The 24,651-nt window shown below is 41.3% G+C and overlaps 1 protein-coding gene and 1 long non-coding RNA gene across 2 annotated transcripts in view; both read right to left on the bottom strand.

The window, feature by feature from the left end:
- Positions 1 to 1,316: 1,316 nt before the first annotated feature.
- Positions 1,317 to 16,549, bottom strand: LOC132404457 (uncharacterized). Its single transcript, XR_009515545.1, has 4 exons — positions 16,522 to 16,549; positions 9,315 to 9,390; positions 9,178 to 9,211; positions 1,317 to 1,414 (listed from the first exon to the last, which is right to left on the bottom strand). It is a non-coding gene; the product is annotated as an uncharacterized LOC132404457 (long non-coding RNA).
- Positions 16,550 to 23,061: 6,512 nt separating this feature from the next.
- Positions 23,062 to 24,651, bottom strand: part of znf532 (zinc finger protein 532) — a 102,673-nt gene continuing 101,083 nt past the window's right edge. Inside the window, exon 10 of the mRNA XM_059988661.1 lies at positions 23,062 to 23,780. Within this exon, the coding sequence (XP_059844644.1) occupies positions 23,280 to 23,780 (501 nt within the window). The 3' untranslated portion in view covers positions 23,062 to 23,279. The remainder of the gene's footprint in view (positions 23,781 to 24,651) is intronic.

Consider the following 24,651-nt stretch of genomic DNA (forward strand, 5'->3'; position numbering starts at 1 on the left):
AACAGTGGGATAGAGGCTGTCCTTGAGCCTGGTGGTATGTGCTTTCAGGCTTTTGTATCTTTTTTTTACCTGATGAGAGAGGGGGGGAAGAGAGAAAGTCAGGGTGGGATCTCTGATTATGCTGGCTATCTTATGAACACAGTGAGAAAAATTTGACAGAGTCCACAAGGAGAGGCTGGTTTCTGCGATGTGTCCAAAACTCTCTGCAGTATTTTGCTTTTTGTTCCACTGTGTCTTAGTACATGAGACTTTAAAAATAACTGTTACCAACTACCAACTGACATGACAGAAATGACCAGTTCTGAAACAAACAAAACATACAAACCACACCAGTTGCATTACCTCAAGGCCTTGATTTTCCTGCATCAACCTGTTTTCAGATTTTTGCAGAATTTCATTCAGAAAAAAAACTGAATGAAAACTTGGTGTTGTCAATGAACAATAGACAATAGGTGCAGGAGTAGGCCATTCAGCTTATCGAGCCAGCACCACCATTCAATGTGATCATGGCTGATCATCCACAATCAGTACCCCGTTCCTGCCTTCTCCACATATCCCTTGAATCCGCTATCTTTAAAAGCTCTATCTAACTCTTTCTTGAAAGCATCCAGAGAATTGGCCTCCACTGCCTTCTGAGGCAGAGCATTTCATAGATCCACAACTCTCTGGGTGAAAAGGTTTTTCCTGAACTCCATTCTAAATGGCCTACCCCTTATTCTTAAACTGTGGCCTCTGGTTCTGGACTCCCCCAACATCGGGAACATGTTTTCTGCCTCTAGCGTGTCCAATCCCTTAATAATCTTATATGTTTCAATCAGATCCCCTCTCATCCTAAATTTCAGTGTATACAAGCCCAATCGCTCCAATCTTTCAACATATGACAGTCCCGCCATCCGGGGAATTAACCTCATGAACCTACGCTGCACTCCCTCAATAGCAAGAATGTCCTTCCTCAAATTTGGGGACCAAAACTGAACACAATACTCCAGGTGTGGTCTCACCAAGAAGCTGTGGTATTCTTAATTTCTGACATATCTTGGCCTGAAACATTGCCTGTTTATTCCCCTCCATAGATGCTGAGTTTTCCAGCATTTTGTATGTGTTGTTCTGCATTTCCAGCATCTACGGAATCTCTTGTGCTTAATTTGTGGAATTATTTTTGTTTGGCTTCTCACCTTTAGTGTTTTTATGGGTCCCAATTTATTTTTAATTAACAACTCCAGCTCTGACAAATAGTATATGTTCTGTGGTACAAACTTCGGACTTCTTCTCCGGCAGCATTCAAAAACCCTTAAAATATTTGGTTTAAAACTCACCAGGAGCTGTGTAGTGGGGATCTTCTGTTGTGTCGACTTGTGCCTTGAAACCAGTCCCTTTGGACAGATGGGGCTCATCAGCTGTGGTTGGAACTCATCTAGGGGAAGGAAAATTCTCATTTCAAATCTCTGCTGCCTTTTGGCTGTACCCACTCATTGGGAAGGCCCATGGGAAAAATGTGGAGCTGGAGTTCCTAAGGCAGTCTTCCTTTGAGTTCAACACTGACTGGCAACTCCCATAATGCCACTGGTGCCAAACTGTTCCCTTGGATTCATCAGCAGAAGGGAGAGGGGAGCCAGCTACATGGGCATCAGCTTGCCCATATTATACTGCCCTGGCTTGCATATCATGTGGACAGCTGCAACGTAATTTCCATGGACGACCCCAACCAATGGAGGGGCCTCATGGACTTGCTCTAGCTTCCATGTCATTGATTAGATTTATGGCAAGAATGGCTGTACGTAGAATCAATAGTTTGCATTTGATCTAAGGTAGGGATGGGGTGGGTCATCACGATGGTTAGTTTGGGAGTTTCCAGGCTTCAGAAATATCACTAAGTATTTACATCGGGAGATTATTTCCTTAGGAATATTGGTGTTATGGTTGGGATGAAAGAGGTAAAATGTCAGTTTAAAGTTCAAGATAAATTTATTACATGTATGTCACCATATACAACCCTGAGATTTGTTTTCTTGCAGGCATTCACAGTAAATACAAATGTAGCTCCCTCACTGCAAACTTGGTGTGTTAGTCAGCTCTGCTAACAGTCACAGTTCTCAACGGTGAGGAGGCCACCTTTCATAAACAATATACATGTAGGATCAGTATGATTTAGGGTTCAACCAAACAGGAACGTTGGGATGTTCCAATTAACGGAACCCCAATTTGAGCAAATGCTGTGTAAATACTGCCCATACACAATTATCAGTCGGCAAGAAATTACAGATTGTATATTGCCTACATTTATAAAGAAAGTGCATTGACTAATTTCAGTTTTACCAAACAGTTATTAAGAGAACGAAAAGAAAGAAAGAAATGAAAGGGTCCATTATAATTAAACCTGTCTAAGTGTGCACTTGACCATTACAGCTCATCTCTTCCAAAAGCTGGGTATGGCCGTTACTCGCGGCGCTGATTCTTATCACCAGTCACTGGTAGAGCTTCCTACCTTGGATTCCTTTGTCTCGCAAAGCACTCCTTACAATCGAATCTTCCCGTCAGATCAAATCCTACGGGTGTTTGTCCCACCAAAAAGAACCCCACCAGTGTCTGTCGCAAATCTCTCTCCACCCAGAATCTTCTCCCAATCCCATCATCCTGACTGGCTGATACAACATCATACCCCTTATCTTTAGCCAAAACCAAAACATTCTACCAGCAGAACACACTGCTTTCCCAGAAGGCTACTAAATGAAATACCCTACAGTATTAGCAGTAAAAATCTTAATCAGAGCATTATATTCTCCTCTCCACCAAAAACGGTCATGTCCTCATGACTTTGAAGATTATCAAACCATTATTAATAACACAGTATTCTAATGGATTTTGTGATTTCAGGACCCCCAAATCATTTGAAAATGGAAGTAACAGATTTCACTCTAGGGATAGATGCAATGCACTGTTTTCCCAATGCATTATCTGGGGGTTTCCCCGACTCTCTGAGAAACTTTTCACCTCATTATCAGCTTCTCCAGCCTCAGGCACTCCTCCTGGCTACTTGGGGATCTCTCCCCCTGTCCATTACTCGCACATTCCAGCATTAACTGAGTGGTCCGTAGAACCCCACCATTAACCGAGGGGTCTGTGGACCACAAGTTGGGTAATAAATTATTATAAGGTAATAAATATAGACACATTCTGGCAACTCAGGTGCCCCTATCACCTGACTGGGCTCAGCTTCATCTACAATTACACTGGAGTCCAGCGTTGAGTCTGGCTACTAATCCCCCTCACTACACCCGAGCCAGGATTGGGAGTTTCAGGAATCTCATCATCAATCCTTGGGGAGTTTGCATAGGCTAACGTACACCACACCCCCATTTCCTCATCCTCTAAGTCCATACAGCATTCAGTGGTTGGGTCTTTTCAGGACTTTCCGCTGACTACCTTTCTGTTCTCCTGCTAGGTGCAGGCTCCATGTCAGGCTCCGGGTCAGCACATACCTCCTGCCCTCGGGGGAAAGATGAGAATTTTGATAGGGCCATTCCCATCTTCTGGCTTTACCCTAAGACTGGCACACGTGGCATCTTGCTCTCCACTACATAAGGCGTAGACAGCCAGCGGTCAGCCAGGTAGCCTCAAACTCCTTATTAAAACTCTGTCTCCAGGTATTAGTTGACAGAACCTAATCTTTTAATCATAACCCCTCTTGTTTTCGCTTGGTTGCAGAAACTGCTGCTAGCTTATAAGCCTTTTGCAGTTCTTCTCTCATCTCAGACACAAACTTGAGATATGTCTTCTGTGGCATCTTCACCATTGGCTCCAAAACAGAGATCTACAGGCAATCTCGCTTTGTGCCTGAGCACTGAGTAGTACAGCGAGTATCGGTAGCTTCATTCTGTGTACAGTTGCAGCACTGTACCAAATACCCAATATGCTGACTCCATTTGTTCCTTTTGCTGATATGCAGGGATCCAAGCATGTCTAGCAATGTCCAGTTGAACCTTTCAGGCTGAAGATCAGCCTGAAGGTGATAGGGCGTGGTCCTTGACTTCTCAACTCCAAGCATGTCTAACAATGTCCAGTTGAACCTTTCAGGCTGAAGATCAGCCTGAAGGTGATAGGGCGTGGTCCTTGACTTCTCAACTCCAAGCTTGCTTAGTAACTCAGGTATGAGCCAACTCTCAAAATCCCTTCCCTGATCCCTGACTATTCTGCTTGGGAGGCCACAATGAACAAAACACTTCTCCCATAACACTATGGTGACTGTGGACACCCTCTGATCCCTTGTGGGGAAAGCTTGAGCATATCTGATGTAGCCCCCGGTAAGTCTCGGGCTCGCTCAGCTCGTTCTCGTCTAGGGGGAGCAGCCTTCGGCCCCGCCAAACTGGGTAATCAGCTGGTGTGGATGCTGTGTGATCCCCCACCAAGCCAAATAACAGACAGCGCACCATATGCGATTAAATGAGTTCACTTTATAGATCTTACTGGAACTATGTACTTAATAGAGATACAATATAAAAGGAAAAGTAAAAGGCGCCAAACTTATCAAAGTCCAAACCACTTCGTGCACAACTGTTGGAGCTCAGTTAACAAAGTCTTCTTGCCACCATTTAATACCCTCTGACCTGCTCGACTTGTAGCTCAGGACCACCTGAAGTAATTAACCAAGCACTCCTCGCCGTCTGTCTTCGTCCCCTCTCCTCGCTGAACCCCCTGGGCCTCGGACCCCCGCTCAGGGTCCGTTCCGGCACCCAGCTTACAGCATTGCGTCGTCTCTCTCTCACCCCCTTGCGCCAACTCCCCAAAAGCCCGCCAGCAATAGCTTACAGACCCAGAAGAGAGAATAACATCTATCCCAATTGGTTAACAAATGAATGCAATTCTCGTTATCAGCAATTTTAACCCAAACAAGCTTCGAGAGAAAGCACTCTCTCACCAGTTAGCATAACAAAGAAGCATTCTTACTTTTAACAAAACAAAGAAGCCATTTTGATTAACATACGCAGTAACATAAAGAAGAAACCCCTTACACTGATGTAGTGATCAGTGATGACCAAGACATTCGCATTAGCAGCAAAAATTCTTAATCAGGGCGTTACACAAAGAAACACAACTAAATCGATAAAAAGACAGCACTAAGCAAGATGGACAAACACCCATGTGCAAAAGACAACAAACTATGAAATACAAAATTAGAAGCGAGGAAATAAGCAATAAATATTGAGAACATGCGATGAAGAGCCCTTGAAAGTGAGTTGACAGTTCAGCAATGGGGTGAATGAAGTTCAGTGAAGTTATCCCTTCTAGTAATGTCAGAGCACAGAGTTTGTTTATTAGAGCAAGAGGCTGAGACTAGGCTGAAGGAAGTTTGGGAGAATAAGGACTTGGTTAAAGCGAGATTAGACTTTGGAGAAATAGAGGCAGGGTTTACGGGGTGATTACATTTTATTTCTAACCCATACTGCTGTTGAGAGTTGAATTTCTGAGATGTAACTGCCACTACCTGTCACAGATCAAAACAACTTCACTGCAGGGACCAGGAGCAAATGTGAAGATCCTTATTGGCAAGTTCAAATTAGCTCTTAAATTTCTTATTTACCGAGCTGTAAGTTTGGGATAAAAGTCTGCATCTTTGACTTCATTTTGAAATGTTTTAGGAAACTCAGAAAATCTGCACTTTAGCGTAGCAGCTAGTATAGCACTATTACAGCACCAGTGACCCGGGTTCAATCCAGCTGCTGTCTGTAACAAGTTTGTATGGTCCTCCCATGGCCACGTGGGTTTACTCTGGGCGCTCGGCTTTCTTCCCTCATTCCAAATAGGTATGGGTTAGGGTTAGTGAGTTGTGGGCAAGTGCGCCTCAGCATAGCAATTAACACAACACTTTACAGTAGCAGCAACCAGGCTCAATTCCCGCTGCTGCCTGTAAGGAGTTTGTACATTCTCCCCGTGACTGAGTGGGTTTCCTCCCACGGTCCAAGCACGTACCAGTTGGTAGATTAATTTGTGACTGTAAATTGTCCCGTGATCAGCGGAGGGTTAACTTGGGGGTTGCTGGGCAGCACAGCTCAAAGGGCCAGAAGGACCTATGCTGTGTTGTATCTCAATAAAAATTAAGTATATAGTGAAAATGCCTCATTTAACATATGTACACATGTAAGTTTCAATATTTTGATGTACCAGTTCCTTCCATTTTTATTTTTATTTTAGCGATATAGGGCAGAGCAGGCCCTTCCAACTCCTCAAGCCTGTTGCCCAGCAACCCCCAATTTGACTCTTATGGATCATGGGAACCATTTACAATGACCAATTAATCTACCCAGTACACCTTTGAACAGTGGGTGGAAACCGCAGCCCCCAGGGAAAACCCACGCCTACCACCGGGAGCTCGTACAGTGACTCATTACGGAACAGTGCCAAAATCGAGTTCTGCATTCTGGGATGCCCCAATCTGTGATGGCGCTGCGCTAATTGCTACGCTCACAGTCGGTTCCTTGGCTTGTACATTTGCCTTCTTGGTACTGTTAGCATTTCCTGAAAACAAGTTGTCACCAGGCTGACAGCAAACATCTCAGTTCAGTGAATTGGAGGCTCTATCACATGAGGCTGCGATTTATTTCTCTCTCCACAGCTTAAAAGCTTTTCGGCTCTTGGGAGCAGAAACCATGCAAACATAAAATAATGATTGTAACAGGCTATTAGGTGCAGTAGCAAAAGTACATTCAGTACCAATAAGCACTTAAGCGAGATTAACTGGGATATTTACATACTTAAACATCTTTCTTCGCAACCAATAACGGTATGTCTTTATAATATAATAATCCGTATTTTGTGAAAGTGAACAGCACATCTTATGATCATCTTTTAAATAAATTAATGCTATTACAATAATAATAAAACTGGAAAATGCATCAACCTTTTCCAAAAGGTTTGAATGAGTCAATATTTAAGACATATTCTTTTGGTCAGAAATGTTAATAGGATGATAAACGATCAAAGACAGGGCATAATGACTGAATAGTCATTGCCCTGGCCTTGGCCAAACCAAATGACTGAATAGTCTGTGGGCTTTCAAAAAGCAAAGCAGAATTATTTCACTATACAATGTCAAAGATTTTATTGTTCAGATGGTAATTTTAACTAAATTAACAAAATTAGAAATATACAAGAATGTGGCACAGTAGCATAGTGGTTCGGACAACGCCTTACAGTACAGGCGACCAAGGTTCAATTCTCACCACTGCCTGTAAAGAGAGTGTATGTTCTCCCCGTGTCCGCGTGGGTTTCCTCCGGGTGGTCCAGTTTCCTCCCACAGTCGAAGGAACATACTGGTTGGTAGGTTAATTCATCACTGTAAACTGTCTTGATATTAGGCAAGGATTAAATCGGGGAATTGCTGGGTGACTCGTCTCGAAGGATTGGAACGGGTCCATTCCATGATGTTATGAATCGATAGATAGATAAGATTCATATATACATACATCGATAAATATATAGATAGAGGAATAAATAAATAAATGGATGAGTAAGTGAATGTTGGTGCAGGAATACATGACCAAGAGACATTCAGTCAAGGAAAAGTATGATTATTTTTATTTATTTTAGTTCGAGATACAACTGGGAACAGGACCTTCCGGCCCAATGAGCAGCAATCTACTGATTTAACCCAAGCCTAAACACAGGACAATTTATAATGACCAAGTAACCTACCCTGGGGGGACCCAGAGCCCCCAGCAGAAACCCATGTGTGCACAGAAAGGAATGCACCAACATTCTAACAGAGGACGCCGGGATCAAACTCCGAGCTTGGATGCCCCAAGCTGTAATGGAGTCACGCGAACACCTACGTCACTGTGTCGCCCGTAAGAGACGTATAAGAGGAAAACCTGACTGGTGAACAATTTCTGTGTTTTACATACAGTTTGTTCTCCTGTGAGGCCAATTCAGGACCTTTTTGTGAATTAATTCACAAGCAAGCTGATGTTAATGAGACTAGAACTCAGGGTTGGAGATTTCTCCCCTGCCCCTGCCCCAAGCCTCTATTACAGTTTCCTCACCAGGTAATAACACCCTGTTGAAATCACCATGGCAATGATAAATAATGTCAAATTATGGTTTTACTGAAAAGTAACTTGCTCCTTCTGTAGTTAACTCAGGATTCTCATCAGATGTTCTTCTAAAGTTGGTGCTGACTCCTTATGTGAAATGTGCTCCTTTTTCATCAGACAACACGGAATGTAGAAGAGTGAAGAACCGTTGGCCCATAATGTTGTGCCAACCTTTTAACCTTTTCTTGCTTCCCATAACCCTCAACTTTCCTATCATCCATTTGCCTATCCAGGAGGCTTTTAAATGCCCCTACTGTATCTGCCTCTACCACCACCCCTGGCCGTGGGTTCTCTGCATGAACCACTCAGTGTGTAAAATTTCTATTTCTGGATGTAGCTGATGAATAGGGTTTGTGGCAAGCAGAACCAGCAGGAGAGATTCAACTACCTGACTTCATATTCATTCGTCAGATGAATCTGTACACGACTGTGGTGGTAGAAGTGTGTGTGGACACTTGTGGGCTGTACCCAGCTGTGTTGGTTGCAAACGCAAACAAGGCATTTTACTGTATTACAAACAGGAGAAAATCTGCAGCTGCTGTAGGTCCAGGCAACACGCACAAAATGCTGGAGGACCTCAGCAGGCCAGGCAGCATCTATGGAAAAGAGTACAGTTGATGCTTCAGGCCGAGACCCTTCATCATCTTGTGTGTGTTGTTTGCATTTCACTGTGTGTTTTAATGTACAATACTGTGCAAACATCTTGAGCACATGTACAATATATAGCTAGGGTGCCCAAGACATTTGCACAGCACTGGAGTAATTTTATGTATTACCTGTGATATTAAACCTGATTCTGATTCTGACCTCCCATGGGGGATATCTGTCTCAGTGTGCAGCACTACAATTGTGGCTCATGGAATGGAGTCAGAACAGAGCTGGCAGCTAAAACCTGAGGTTCATGATGGAATTATAGTGAATACAAATGGGCCATGCCTTTCTACACGTTCATTGCACCATCATTTCCAAACTTTACAAAGTGCCAGTATCTCTCATGTGACCCCCTTCAACACTGCATCTGCAATGCTCTTGAGAAGCTGTTACACAAGGCCCAGGGCCTCAGTAATTGTTCTTGTCACTCAACACTCACTCTCATCTTCCTCTCAGGCAGCTCTCGATAGTACCTAGATGGGCAAAAGAAACGATCCAAAGATAACATCAAAGTCTGCCTGAAGAAATTCAACATGACGTCTAAAAACTGGAAGACATTGCACTCAATAGACATACCTGGAGGAAATCTGTTCAAGATGGAGCTGTGCTACATGAGTACGACCCCTGCTGTGCCAAAGGGAACAAGCAGCAGCTGTGAAAGGAGAGATTGAACAATCAAAAGTCCCAGCCACCACTTACTAGTGTCCACACTGCACCAGCATATGTGGATCCTGCAGTTGCCTCGACAGCCACCTGAAGACCCACTCACAGTCAACCCCCTTAGGAGAACATCAAACTCGCACTACACTGCCTCAGTGAACCACAGTTGCTACCAGATGTGAACATGTTTTTCAAAAAGGCATCTTCCTAAGTGCTTTCTGCTCTCAGGGCACAGTGGTTTCAAAAAGACACCTACCTTCGAATGCTGTTCGTTCAACACAATCGTCCCTCAGAAACTGATTGGAAAGCTGAGCCTACTGGGCCTGAACACCTCCCTTTGCAACTGGATCCCAGACTTCCTGACTGGGAGATCTCAGTCAGTCCGGATCGGGAGCAGCATCTCCAACACCATCACACTGAGCACGGGGGCCCCCCAGGGTTGTGTGCTCAGTCCACTGCTGTTCACTCTGCTGACCCACAACTGTGCTGCAACACACAGCTCGAACCACATCATCAAGTTAATTTACTTGGTAGTAAGTGGGACATATTGAGTGTTTTATCATTAAAGTAATGAACAGCAGTTAAGGCATGTCCAGCAAAGAAAACCCAGCAGCCTCTCTACTTTCTGTGAAGGCTGAGGAAAGTCCATCTCCCACCCCCCCCATCCTCACCACATTCTACAGGAGTTGTATCGAGAGCATCCTGAGCAGCTGCATCACTGCCTGATTTGGAAATTACACCATCTCGGATCGCAAGACCCTGCAGTGGATAGTGAGGTCAGTTGAGAATATCATCGGGGTCTCTTTTCCCGCCATTACAGACATTTACACTACACGCTGCATCTGCAAAGCAAACAGCATTATGAAGGACCCCATGCACCCCTCATACAAACTCTTCTCCCTCCTGCCGTCTGGGAAGAGGCACTGAAGCATTCAGGCTCTCATGAACAGACTATGTAACAGTTTCTTCCCCCACGCTATCAGACTTCTCAATACCCAGAGTCTGGACTAATACCAATTTACCGCCCTATTATCTTGTTTATTATTTATTGTAATGCCTGCACTGTTTTGTGTACTTTATGCAGTCCTGGGTAGGTCTGTAGTCTAGTGTAGTTTTTTTCTGTGTTGTTTTTACATAGCTCAGTCTAGTTTTTGTACTGTGTCATGGTTTTTCAGACCATGGTCCTGAAAAATGTTGTCTCGTTTTTTACTGTGTACTGTATCAGCGATTATGGTTGAAATGACAATAAAAAGTGACTTAAATCGTCTTGACTTGACCTGAAACAAGGGTGAAACCCCCTGATTTGAGGTAGCTTCAGGTGTGGACTGTGGAATTTGGTGTTCTATTATATACTTTTGTCCTTAGAAATCCGAGCAGAAGTAGGCCAGAAGATCAATCATGTCTGCTCCACAGAGTGCATTTCAAACAAGTGCACACTAGCTCCCATATCGGAGGCTTAGGACATCAGATTGGCTGCTATGAGATGACATAGCACCAACAAATTTCTAAGGTATAAAAACTTGGGAGAAGTCAGAGCCACCAGTCTAGCATCGGTACTAGACAAGTGCATGACATTCACAAACATATATATAGATGCACACTGGCTTCATAAATATGAGAAAACATTCCGGTGAAAATTCAATAAATAACATGCTTCACATTTCACCATGAAACCTGAGTTCAATAGTATAATGTTAATGTGAACAGTTGCTATACTGAGAGGTAGATAAAGGATCTAAGGTTTTCTGACTCACTCTTCACGCACACAATTAAATATTTTTACCGATAGTGTGAAAATTTGTAAAGTAAGTCTAATATTCTAGGGAATTAAACTGTCCAATTTAAATAAATAAAATGTATATCAAAATCAATCATTTGGAATAGACTGTTAATATGAATGTCAAGAATCTAATAAATGTTAAGGTCAATATGATTCACAAGGGGAGGATCCAGCTTGACAAAAATTTTCCAGGGAGCAGTGAAATCCATATAACCTTCAAGAACCTTCAGCAAAGGTCTTTGCAAAAGGCTGCTACTTAGAGACTCATGGAGCATTATTGCACAGAAACAGGCCCTTTGATCCATCTAGTCCATGTTGAACCATTATTCTGCCAAACCCGTTGACCTGCTCCTAAACCACAGCTCTCCGATCCATGCGCTTACCCATCTCCACCTTTGCCGCTGGCAGCTCATTCAACGTTTGCACCATCCTCTATGTGAAGCAGCTTCCCCTCAGGCTCCCCTTAAATATTTCACCTTTCAACCTTAACCTATAACCTCTAGTTCTAGTCTCACACAACCTCAGAAGAAAAAAAACACTTGCATTAAACTTCTCTGTTCCCCTCATAATTTTGTACACTTCTATCAAATTTCCCCTCATTCTCCTACGTACCAGGAAATAAAGTCGTGTCCTAATAAGGAATTCGTCAAAAGACAGCATCTACTATTAAGGACTCCCATCTCACCTCAGACATGCCCTCTTCTCGTTGCTACCTTCAGGGAGGTGGTACAGGAGCCTGATGGCACACACTCAACCTTTTATGAACAACCTCTTCCCCTGTTCCATCAGATTTCTGAATGGACAATGAACACTAGTTTACTATTTTGCTCTTTTGTTTCACTACTTCTTTAATTTTTTTTATTGCAATGGTGGGGTGGAGATTGCAGAGTGAAGATACATTACTACCAAAGGAGGTGTAAGGCACACCTTTCCTTCACTACGCTAACCCGCAGGTTACCTTTGCTTGGCCCCCGATCAGGGTCACGTGAAGCCACGGGAGCGGGTGATAGTTGGTCGTTTGAGCAGCTGGTGCAGATCACAAGCGCGACCACTGACACCAGGCAGACAATCCCTGAAGAGTATTGATAATGGCTGGGGTGACCCATCTTGTAAAGACACTGCCCAGAAGAAGGCAATGACAAACTAATTCTGTAGAAAAGTTTGTGAAGAATAATCATGGTCATGAGACCATGATCACCCACATCTTATGCCATGGCACATGATGATGATAATGACTGCAATTTATAGTATTTTTATGTATTACATTGTACTGCTGCCACAAAGCAATAAACCTCATGACAAATATCACTGATATTAAACCTGATCTGATTCTGATCTATTTAACCTTTCCCAAAAACTCAGCATCTCAAGTCCTAGCAACATCCTTGAAAGTTTATTTCTGTACTCATAGAGTCATAGAAAAGAACAGCACAGAAACAGGCCTTTTGGCCCATCTAGTTCATGCTGAAAATATTTAAGCTGCCTACTCCCTGCACCGGGACCATAACCCTCCATACCCTACCATCCATGTAACTATCCAAAATTCACTTAAACGTAGAAATCCCTAGAATATTAGACTTACTTTACAAATTTTCACACTATCGGTAAAAATATTTAATTGTGTGCGTGAAGAGTGAGTCAGAAAACCTTAGATCCTTTATCTACCTCTCAGTATAGCAACTGTTCACATTAACATTATAGTATTGAACTCAGGTTTCATGGTGATTTCAAAGGTTATGGCTAATCTGATCTTAACCTCAGTTTCAGTGTCTGGCTATGTTCCAATAATCCATAATTCCAACATAATCCAAAACTCTATCTATCTCAAATGCAAGAGATTCTGCAGGGGTTGGAGGAACTCAGTAAGTCAGTCAGCATCTGAGGGGAATAAATAATCAACATTTCGGGCTGAGACTAACAGGACTGGAAAGTAAGTCCTGTTTCTTTCCAGTCCTGGTGAGGAGTCTCAACCCAAAGCATCACCTGCATCTATCTATGTACTGCCTCAAGTACATTACACCACTATCCACAGTTTTCTGGAAAAGAGAATTCCAAAGATTCACAAACCTTAGAGGAAACTCCTCCCCAACCCAAGCTAATCCTTATTTTAAAGTGCTCCATTTGGAAGATATCTTAGAATCACAGATTAATGCAGCCTAGAAAAAGGCCTCATTGACCATATGTCCATCTGTTGTGTGTTGTATAGATAGTTTCCAAGGGAAGCTACATCTATCTCTTCAAGAGAGGGTGCTGAGCAGATTTACCAGAATTCTGCCTAGACTAGAGGGCATATCTTATGAAGATAGGTTGAGTGGTCTAGTGCTCTTTTCCTTGAGGTGAAAGAGGATGAAAAGTGACTTGTTAGTGCTCCTCTAGAGGTGGGACAAGGTGATAAGAGGAACAGATAGAGTGGATAGCCAGAGGCTTTTACCCGGGCTGAAATAGCTACTGAAGTGATTGAAGAGAAGTATAACGTGTACGTCAGCGGTAAGTTCTTTACATAGAGAATGGCGGGTGCATAAAACACACTGACAGAGGTGGTGGTGGTGGTAAAGGCAGATACATTAGTGGCACATGGAAGATAGAAGAATAGAGGGTTATGTCGGAGGGTAGGGTTAGATTGATGTTAGAGTAGGTTAAAAGGTCAGCATAACATTGAGGAACTAAGGCTTTTTGAAAACCTTTTCATGGAGTTGTTTGGAGTGTTCTTTTGTCTTCATGGTGCAGTTTTTGCCAGGATACTGACTCATCAGCAATTGGACCTTCCAGATACAGGTGTATTTTTACTACAATCAATTGAAACACCTTGACTGCACACAGATTATCTCCATTTAACTGATTATGTAACTTCTAAAACCAATTGGTTGCACCAGTGATAATTTAGTGTGCCATATTAAGGGGATGAATACTTATGCAATCACTTATTTTGTGTTTATATTTGTAATTAATTTAAATCACTCTGTAGAGATATGTTTTCACTTTGACATAAAAGAGTCTTTTTCTGTTGATCAGTGTCAAAAAAGCCAAATTAAATCCACTGTGATTCAATGTTGTAAAACAATAAAACATGAAATCTTCCAAGAGGGCATGAATACTTTTTATAGGCACTGTATGCTCCTATGCCTATCTACCTGATATTCAGTTGAAAAAGTTTTGTACCTCTTAGATATTGCAAATTCCCTTTTTATGGAAAAGGATCTCAGCATTCTATTAGAGTTACATTTTTTATATATACAGGGATTTTGAAAAATGATTTTAAAATATTGGGTTCACACAAGCCTTGAGTCAAAGGGCTAGTAAAATGTAAATTGACAAGACCGTAAAACAATCTTCAAAAGTACACTCAGTGGCCACTTTATTAGGTACACCCGCTCATTTATGCAAATATTTAACAAGACCATCATCTGGCAGTAATTCAATGCTTAAAAGTATGCAGACATGATTAAGAGGTTCGGTTGTTGTTCAGACCAGACATTAGAATGGAGAAGAAATCTGAGCTAAGTGACTTTGATTGTGGAATGATTATTGGTGCTAGATGAGGAGGGAGGGCTTTAGAGTTCTAACGTCTTTACTGCCATTCATTCATTCATTGGGGTACTCTTCTGTTTTTGTGGATGTCTACGAAGAACAAGAAGTTTAGGTTGTATATTGTATACACTTCTCGGATATTAAATGGAACTATTGAAACTAAAGGATTGAATATACTTTCTTTCAGCTTAGAAGTCAGATATTTGGAAGCACGTCATATAATGTTAATTCCCATACTCAGTCTCTCAGCGGTTTTGGTTTGGGTTTTCTAGTAACTATAATGCAAAAGATTATTAAGTTATGGTGGAATTGTGCATGTTTTACTGGAAATGCATAAAAGGCATTGAGAAGATAGTTAAGCAACACAAAACTATGCAAGAACCTTTATTAATTGTAAAAAAAGATTAATTGTACTGTTATAACTCCAATTACAATTGCTCTTCATATTCATGAACTATGAGTAGTAAATTCACTATTCGCTTCTGTCCTTGTCTTACTAAGAGATTTCCCAGTTTATCTACAAAAATTTTGGAGGTTTGGAAGTCCAGGCAAGTGCATGAGCCATTAATGTCCCCTTTAGATCACACTGACGTATTATTTTCCCAGTGGCCAAACATTTTTAATTTCAAATCCCATTTTGACATGTTGGTCCTTGCTCTCCTCTTGTACAATGAGGAGCCCATCCTCAGATAGGAGCAACACCTTATATTCCATCTGGATAGCCTACAACCCGATAGCATGAATATCGATTTCTCCTTCTGGTTACAAAAAATTCCCTCACCCTCTCCTCCTTCTATTCCCCACTCTGGCCTCTTACCTCTTCCCACCTGGGTCCATTCCTCCTTCCCTTTCTCCTGTGGTGAACTCTCCTCTCCTATCATATTCCTTCCTCTCTAGCCCTTTATCTTTTCCCGGCATCACCTATCACCTTCTAGCTATCCTCCTTCCCCTTCCCCCACCTTTTTATTCTAGTGCCCAGTCCTGAAGAAAGGTTTCAGCCTGAACCTGGGATGTTTTCTTCATTTCCATAGATGCCGCCTAACCTGCTGAGTTCCTCGGCATTTTGCATGTTTCGCTTTGCATTTTTAACATCTGCAGAATTTCTAGTTACTGTACACCTCGGCTCGTTGAAGTTATTCAACTCTCCACCTCAATTGCTTTTCAGGTGACTTATTACAGAACAGGTCTCATCTAAATTTTCATGCTGACATTTAGGTTTGTTCAGTACACAAGAATGTCCCCCTCCCCTCACCTTCTTATCCTGGGTTCTTCCCTTTCTTTTTCAATCCTGGTGAAGGGAACCACTGATTCTTTAATTCCCCTCCATAGATGCTGCCATCAAATTGGGGTTGTTCCTCTGGATTTCCAGCACTTGCAGAACCTCTTCTTTATATTTTTTATTGTCTGCTGTGCTTGACTCATTCATTTAATAAAGCCCAAAATGTGTCTTTATATCAATTATACACGCACAGAATTTAAAAGAGTTATCAATAGTACAGCCATAAATTTGTAACATTACTATTTTTATATTCCTCTTTTCCTATTTTCGCTCCTCTGGAATTCCAGCACCTGCAAAATTTCTTGTGTTCATAATCTTTATGTCATGTTTTGTTGCAGTTAGAAGGAGGTATTGACAACGTTGAAAGCTGTTCTAAAAAGATTGGTTTTCTCTGGACTGCAAATTGAATGGCATAATACTTCAGTTATTAAGAGCACAAAGAACTGATATCACTGCTATAGTTATGAAATAAGGATAGACCTTTAATTCTGAGCAAAAGAAAACAAGGTTGATCAGACAGTTTCTCTACCACTTACTAAGGTTATGGCTGGTCTTCTGATTCAGGTCTACTTTCCCATCCAATCTCTTGATTATCTGAAATAAACATGTCAAAGCTTGAAAATGATTCATTACTGACCAAGGCAATATTGGATTATTTAAAAATAAAACAACGTTTTACAAAGCTTTGGTGAAGAAATGCCTTTTCATTTCAAATTGTAGACCCATCACACTGAATCCATACCTCCACCTTTCAAGCCAAAAGACAATCAGTATCTTAGATTTTAATGAGCTCCCCTTTTTCCTGTAAATTTTGCTGTGTATGTGCAAATCTTATTCAACCTCCTTGTACTGCACAATCTCATCACAGAAATCAATCAGTATTAAATTATACCACCTCAACCTTATTCTAGTCTAATACAGTACTTAAACTTCATTAGATAGTCATTTCCATTGATTTTCTTTAAATTCATAGTCAATTAGTAATGAAATATTGCTTTAAATATTTGCCATTGTCTATCAGTTGCCTAATCTTTTCATCTGGGTTCCCAATTTACCGAAGGTGATTCACACTTCACTGTGTTGCAAAGTCGGAGTAACCTTGGCTGCAAAGCAGATTTTTGACTGAACTGTGGCCTTCTCAAACCTAATGTCATTTTCTCATACTCAGTTCATTCTTCACCACAGGATTACTCAAGGTTAAGGCCCCTATATCAAACAGTTTCTCACTTTGTTTTAGGAATACTTTGTTCTTCAGTGTTGGTTTTGTTATGATTATTATTGTATTTGTGGAATTGGTTCATCAATATGGTTAACAGGGTGGTGGGGTGGAGATGCACTTCTATCAAAGGAAGGTGTTATGTGCTCCTTCCCACCACTAGCCTGCAGGTCACCTTTGGGCAAGGGGTAGCACCTGCTTATCCCCCCAATGAGGGTCACATGAAGCCATGGGAGTGGGTGGTGGATGGTCGTATGAGCAGCTGGTGCATATCACAAGTCCTAGTTTTGCGACCACTGACACCAGGCAGACAATTTCTGAAGAGTATTGATAATGGCTGGGGTCATCTATCTTGTAAAGACACTGTCCAGAAGAAAGCCGTGGCAAACTTCTGTGGAAAAATTTGCCAAGAATAATCACTGTCATGGAAAGACCATGATCACCTACATCATACAACATGGCATAAAATGAAAGCTATGGTTAACAATGATCTTATGTATTCAGATTTTTCAAGTTTTAACTTTCTTCACTAATAAACTATTACTGTCGAACTCAGTCCTGACAAAAGCTACTGCCCACCTTAAGCACAAAAGATTCTGCAGATGCTGGAAATCCAGAATTACACACAAAATGCTGGAGCAACTCAGCAGATCAGGCTGCATCTATGGAGAGGAATAAACTGTTGACTTCTTGGGCCAAGACTTTTCGTTGGGACAGCTGAAGATCCTGATGAAGGGTCTCCACCTGAAATGTCAACCATTCATTTCCCTCCGCAGATGCTGCTTCACGTGAGCTCCTCCAGCATTCTGTGTGCTTTACCACTTGCCAATCTCCAATTGCTTTGACACTTGGTCTTCATTTTTTTTCTTTAAATCTACCATCTCCCTCAGCTGAAGCAATAGCCCCCTCTCTATTTTTTATAATTGTTCGCAAATTTTCAAAAAAAAATCACTGCGAGAGAACAAAAATCTTTGGCACACATAAGTTCTTTAAATCCTTTAAACATTTATTAAATGTTTAAACTTTTGATGAAGTTACAGCTGACAAATTTTACTATCAATGACAGCAGCATGACACGCCCTAGGAACGCAACGAGACAATGGCTACATCTTCCAAGCTATTGAAGTCTACACCCAAAAAAAAACATTATAAAAAAGTACAAAATTTTCATCGAACTAAACACACAAGATATAAAACCCTCAAAAGAAAAAACAAAAAGAAATCATGAGAATCTCAGACTTGCAAAAGGAGCAATTCACAAAAGTTAACCAAGGAGCAGTTTTGCTTTCTCTGTAATAATCTCTGATCACTGCGGCTTTGTTAGAAATGTCACTTATTTATTGAGATATGGCGCAGAATAAGCCCTTCTGGCACTTCGAGCTGCGTCACCCAGCAACTCACCTAATTAATCCTAGCCTAATCATGGAACAATTTACAATAACCTACTAACCAATATGTCCTTGGACCATAGGAGAAAACCAGAGCACTGGAGGAAACCCACACATTCCCTGGGGAGGACGTACAAACTCCTTACAGGGGGCGCTGGAATCAAACTCCGACGCCCCAAACTGTAAAAGTATTGCGTTAACTGCTACACTGCCGTGGCACCCTATTATATGACCTGTTGATCAGAGTGGATCTGCCAAGAATATCTGTTCATATTGCTAATATGCTGTGGTATTAAGTATTTAATTATCAATCAGCCCTACTTCATGTGAAAATGAACCTCACATTTACAGCCACTCTCAGTAACGATATTTAAATATTGCCGACTGTGTAAATTTGCCATATGAAATTCAATGTGAAATTGGAAGTCCGTCACATAACTGGGGCATAAGTTAATCGGTTAAGTAGTGTTTTCTGGTATTACGCAATGTAATCAGTTAAATAAAATTGAAAAGAATCTAGATAAACATAAAAAACACAAAAGGAGGAGTAGCAATGCGTTGTGGACAGCAGACCTGCTTACGCTCTACTGGGAATGGACAGAAAAATATCATTTGCTTTTCATCATTTTCCTGGTCACATGGACTATTTGAAAAGCTGGAGAATACATTCCAAGCCTGGCTATCTGCTTAAATTCTGGTTAGAATTATGAGAAAATATTCTGTGCACCAAATACTACCATTTCCCAGAATCCAGCCTTGCCATCATCTTTAGGTCTGGTGCAAGATCAGCTAGGATTTCTGACTGTAAGTTACACAGACAGTACAGATAGTTACTTACTTGTCGAGATGGAACCGGCCCTTCCACACTGCCCAGTAACCCCCAATTTAACACTATCCTCATTACAGGACAATTTACAATGACCAATTAACCGGTGTCTTTGGAATGTGGGAGGAAACCGGAGCACCTGGAGAAAACCCAAGCATTCTATGGGGAGGATGTAGATTCCTTACAGATGATGCCGGAATTGAACTCCTAACCCTGGTGCCCCCAGCTGTAATAGCATCGCACTAACCACTGTGCTACTGTGATGCCCCAGAATTACCACAGAACAAGTGGGGAATGTGGAAGTTTTATTATACCTATCAAAATAAATTTAGGAGAATTCACGTAAAGTTGGAACAGTGGGCAACACAACATACTTGCCTTCGTTTTGTTTTTAAAACAGAATGCACTTGTTGTTTTCAAGTGGATTCAATTCCTAAACACCCTGGTTGTAAGATGCTGGTGAGTGAATAAGGTCAGAGAAGCACATTTAGAAGTCAGGAATTTGACATTGAAAAGCCAATTATTAAAAGAAGTAGAATTATCCACATTCACAAGCTTCTGCAAATAGAACAATCCTCTACATCCGGAATTATTATTTATAGAGTTTACCACCAACTTTTGTTGCAAGTTTTGCAGTCATTTCCCACAGTGCTCCCAATTTGCAAGCTAAAGAATGGATAAGCACTGCCAAGCTCTCCTTGTTGTGTTTTTTATTCTCATTTTAAATACCTCCTCTTACACTAATGCATTACACAGCTAAAGAATAACAACTAATTTTATCCCTCCTTTTGAATCTGCTGATTAATGTCACATTAGCAGCCATTGGGAACATAACCGGCATTTTATTAGCCACACCTCAGGTAATACTTGTATAAATCAAGTAAACTTGTAATTCATCAGTTCAAGCAACAATTAAACCTGCACATCAGACATACTTTTTTATTTTTATTTATTTTATTGAAATACAGCGCAGAATTGGCCTTCATGCCACTCCACCCAGCAATCCCGATTTAATCGAAGCCTAATCACAGACAATTTACAATGACCAATTAACCTACCAACTGGTAGTGTTTGGACTTTGGGAGGAGCACCTGAAGGGGACCCACACAGCCACGTGGAGAACGTACATATTTCTTACAGACAGGAGCGGGAATTGTACCTGGAGCACTGGTACTGTAAAGCACTGTGCTAACCATTACACTACCTTGGCAATTATGTTGCATTCTCTTTCTAATGGTACATCTGAAAGCAAATCCCTTGGGGTCTAGTTAGTATTGTGATAATACACCTTGGTTTTACGAAGAGCTATTCCATACCAAAATTCTGTCTCACATCAGATTCCTTAGCCTATCCCAACCCTCACAATGGGATTCACAGTGTTCACTAGAAGAACAAATTAGACCAAAGGAAACAATTCACAGGTTTGAGGCATGGGTCAGAGCGACTTAACTACTGAACAGCAGAGACAGGAGAGGGAACAGTTTCAGAATAGAAGGAAATCCATTTAGAACAGAGGCAAGGAGGAATTCCTTTAGGCAGAGTTGTGAATCTGTGGAATTCATTGCCACAGGTGTCTGTGGAGGTCAAGTCATTAGGTATATTTAAAGCAGACTCATAGGTTCTCGATTAGTCAGGGCGTTAAAGGTTATGGGCAGAAGGCAGGAAAATGAGACTTAAGGATAAGAAATCAGACGTGATGAAATGGCAGAAAGGGCTTGATGGACTGAATGGCTTAATTCTGTTCTTATGTTTATCGTCTTAAAACGTAGGAAGTAGTAATTGCACTTCCTGCAGAAATCAGACCAGTCAAAAGGTCACCATAGCAGGGAAGCTGAAGTACAAGAAGTTCACTTCTGCTATTCCATGAAACCATGGCTAAATTTTAACTACATCCCCACTGTAAGCAAATTCTCTTAATAATTCAAAGTTTTGAATATACATACTAAACAACTGACCTCTCTATAATTCTGGAAAATCTGGTTAGACTTAATGGAAAGACAGTTACAGGAAAATTAAGGTTAAATATTAGTAATTAAGATAATTAACATAATTCCTTTTGATAATTCAAAAAGTTACGTGCTGTGCTCTTACCGCTATAAATTTTGACTTTACAACATGGTAGGCTCAGAATAGCTATTAATATATTGTAGCTAGTTTGGTATGTAAAAGTAAATCCTTTCTAAACAAAATAATCAAGTTTATGAGGCCTGGTCAAATACATTACAGATCAGCAGAGAGTGGTTGTCAGGAACATTTCCACACTGTGAAAGCCCAGTCCTGCAGGATTCAATTTTACACCAAAAAAATGTAAGTCCGAGGCAGGTATTGCCAGCTTGCATCCTTTTTAAAACTTTTACAATGCCTTTTAAGGATCTGATGTTACTCCTTCGTCAAGCCTGGTTTATTTAGAGGGAACAATATAGTTGCTTTTCTGTACATTCACCACTAGGTGTCAGTGTGATACTGGAGAAAGAAAGTACATAGGGTGTGCAACTTTACCACGGGGAAGGGTTACCTCATCCTGCACCAGTGGAGACTAGGTGTATCATAAAGGAGCTTTAATCACAAACAGATACAGCTCCCTTTATTTTTAAGTGCACTGTTTGCTATTTTGTTACCTGGAAGAGCAGTTTCCAACTTTCTACCTTCATAAACAGATTACATGATTTGATTTGTTTTCCTCACAATTCACAGCTGTGAATCTGCCACAAACTGCAGTGCAGGCCAAGTTCATGGGTATATTTAAGGTGGAAGTTGATTGTTCCCTGATCAGTCATGGCATCAAGTGTTATGGTGAGAAGGCGGGTGTATGGGGTTAAGTGGAATCCAAGATCAGTCATGATGGAGCAGACTTGACAGGCTGAATGGCCCAATTCTGCTCCTACGTCTTATGGACAATTCTAGCTAGAAAGCTCAACCTAAATGTGGGCCCACATATTATAATTGGATACCTTCATCTATGTCTACCTGCCAACTACATTAAACTTCTGAAGTGAAATCTTCCTTATTGGGAAACTGAAGTTGAAAGAAGTTGGGACTAAGTCATTTCTGATAATGTCACAAGATGGTGGCATGCACCTCTCCAGCTCCAATCAATCTGAACTTGATTTCTGGCATTAACTATCTTGATACGGTAATGCAAGTGAACCTTGGAAACACATATTAAAGAAAAAACTACAAAAGGAGGGTTCCATTACACAAAAACAAAATATTAGATAACCTGATTAAGGGACACTAACAATGCAATTTCCCTGGTTAATTTGGCCCATTCGGAGAACTTCTCATCAATAACAGACGGTGCTCAGTTAACACACACAAAACGCTGCAGGAACTCTGCAGGTGAGGCAGCATCTGAAGAGGAATAAAGAGCCAGCGTCTCAAGCCAAGCCCCTTAGTTAGAACTGAGTTAAATCAGCTAATGGGTCAGTAAATAACATTATAACAATAACTGTTAATTAAAATTCTATTCCTATCTTTTATATATATATATAGAAAATCTGTGAATACTTTCAGCTTCTCAAAGTGGAAGATCAACTCACTACAAATTTGTCACATTTGTGCTGATATGAGAACTCACCTATTATGCAAGGTTTTAAAAAAAGGAATCTGAATTGTAATAGTACAAAAGAACATACACTTTCAAATCTTCAGTTTTACTTTTAATGAAACTACAGCTGAAAAGTGATAAAGTGATGCTGGCCATGACACATAACAGTCTATAAGGGTGAGGTGTTTGAGGGATTCACATGACATTCCATTGAAAAGTGAAAAACTGCAAAAGGGCAGTGTTTGCCTCGGCTGAAGCAGTCTCTTTTGCATGGAGTTATCTCGACTGTTTGACATTATGTTGTGAATGAATGCTCCTCATTTCTCTGACGTACACAGGCGCTTGGACTTTATAAAGGCCATGCCATGGGTTCGCATATGTGTGTTCAAGGCAGCTTCAGTTTCAAAAGTTTTGGAGCAAACTTTGCACTTTTTGTCCGTCACCGTCATTTCGGCCTGACTCTCGCCCAAGCTCAGTTTACAGTCTGCTGGGTTCTCCTCCCGGGCTCCATTTTGCCTGGCAACTTGCTGTGCGTTCTTCATCTTGTGAACAATGAACAAGTGTCTGGTTAGGGACTGGAGAGAGGTATAGCAGAGGCCACACTCCCTACACTGGAAGGTTGAGCCGTCAGATTTGTGTTGGGGGAGATGTTCTTGGAACTGAGTCATGTTCTCTGTGGTGAAGCCACACACGGCACATTTATTCAGTTTGATGACATTGATTTTCAGTTTCTTTAATGGCTGTGTGATGGCTCCTCTAGGCGGAGGCCGAATCTCCACCACTGTGTCTTCTGTCTTCCTCTTCGGTGGTATTGCAATCTGTAGGGGGAGAAAGAAAACAAAGCTCCAAGTAATACTTGGTGAATCTCAGTGAAAATTCCAATGCCATAACACTAAATGCATCCAAAACTCCATTCATTCAAAATGGCTTGAATCATACACACAGTCTTGCCTATTAATGACTACTGTGTCACAAAATAAAAACAGAATCTTTTTCAGCCCTTGACCTTTTCCATCTTTCACTTCAACCCCACCCCTTCTCCTGGTTTCACTTACCACTGCCCAGTTTCTCACTTCAAACCTCCCCCCCCCCCACCGCCACTGGGCTTTACCTATCACCTCCCAGCTTCTCACTTCAACCCCACCCCACATGGCTTTACCTATCCCCACTCAGTTTGTACTCCTTCCCCTCCCCTGACTTTCTTATTCTGATTTCATCCCCCAACTTTCCAGTCTTGAAGAAGAGTCTTGGCCTGAAACATTGACTTTTTATTTCTCTTCATAGATGCTGCCTGACCTGATGAGTTCCTCCAGCACTTTGTGCATGCTATATGGGAGAAGATAATTTTCATTTCAGGGAGGGCACCATGTGGGACTGATGGCTTCATTCCCCGTGGCAACAGTCAACAGCCCAACATCAAGGTCAAAGCAACCCTGTTGTTTGATACATCAACATTTGCTCAAAACAGTCATCATTGGGATATTGTGGCTACTGAAAGCACCACTGCTCCTTTCTCAAAATCTTCAAGTGGACAGAAAGAATGGAAAGATAAAGAATCCAAGAATGGATAGCAGTTAAAAACAAACACTAGTACTAAATCAGATAAACTGTAGATTAGATTAGAACAATTGTCACTGTTTGCCTTCTGACTGGGTATCTGATATATAACAACTGTTTTACCATACATTT

Source organism: Hypanus sabinus, chromosome 14, assembly GCF_030144855.1.
Source record: "Hypanus sabinus isolate sHypSab1 chromosome 14, sHypSab1.hap1, whole genome shotgun sequence".
Classification (NCBI taxonomy): Eukaryota; Metazoa; Chordata; class Chondrichthyes; order Myliobatiformes; family Dasyatidae; genus Hypanus; species Hypanus sabinus.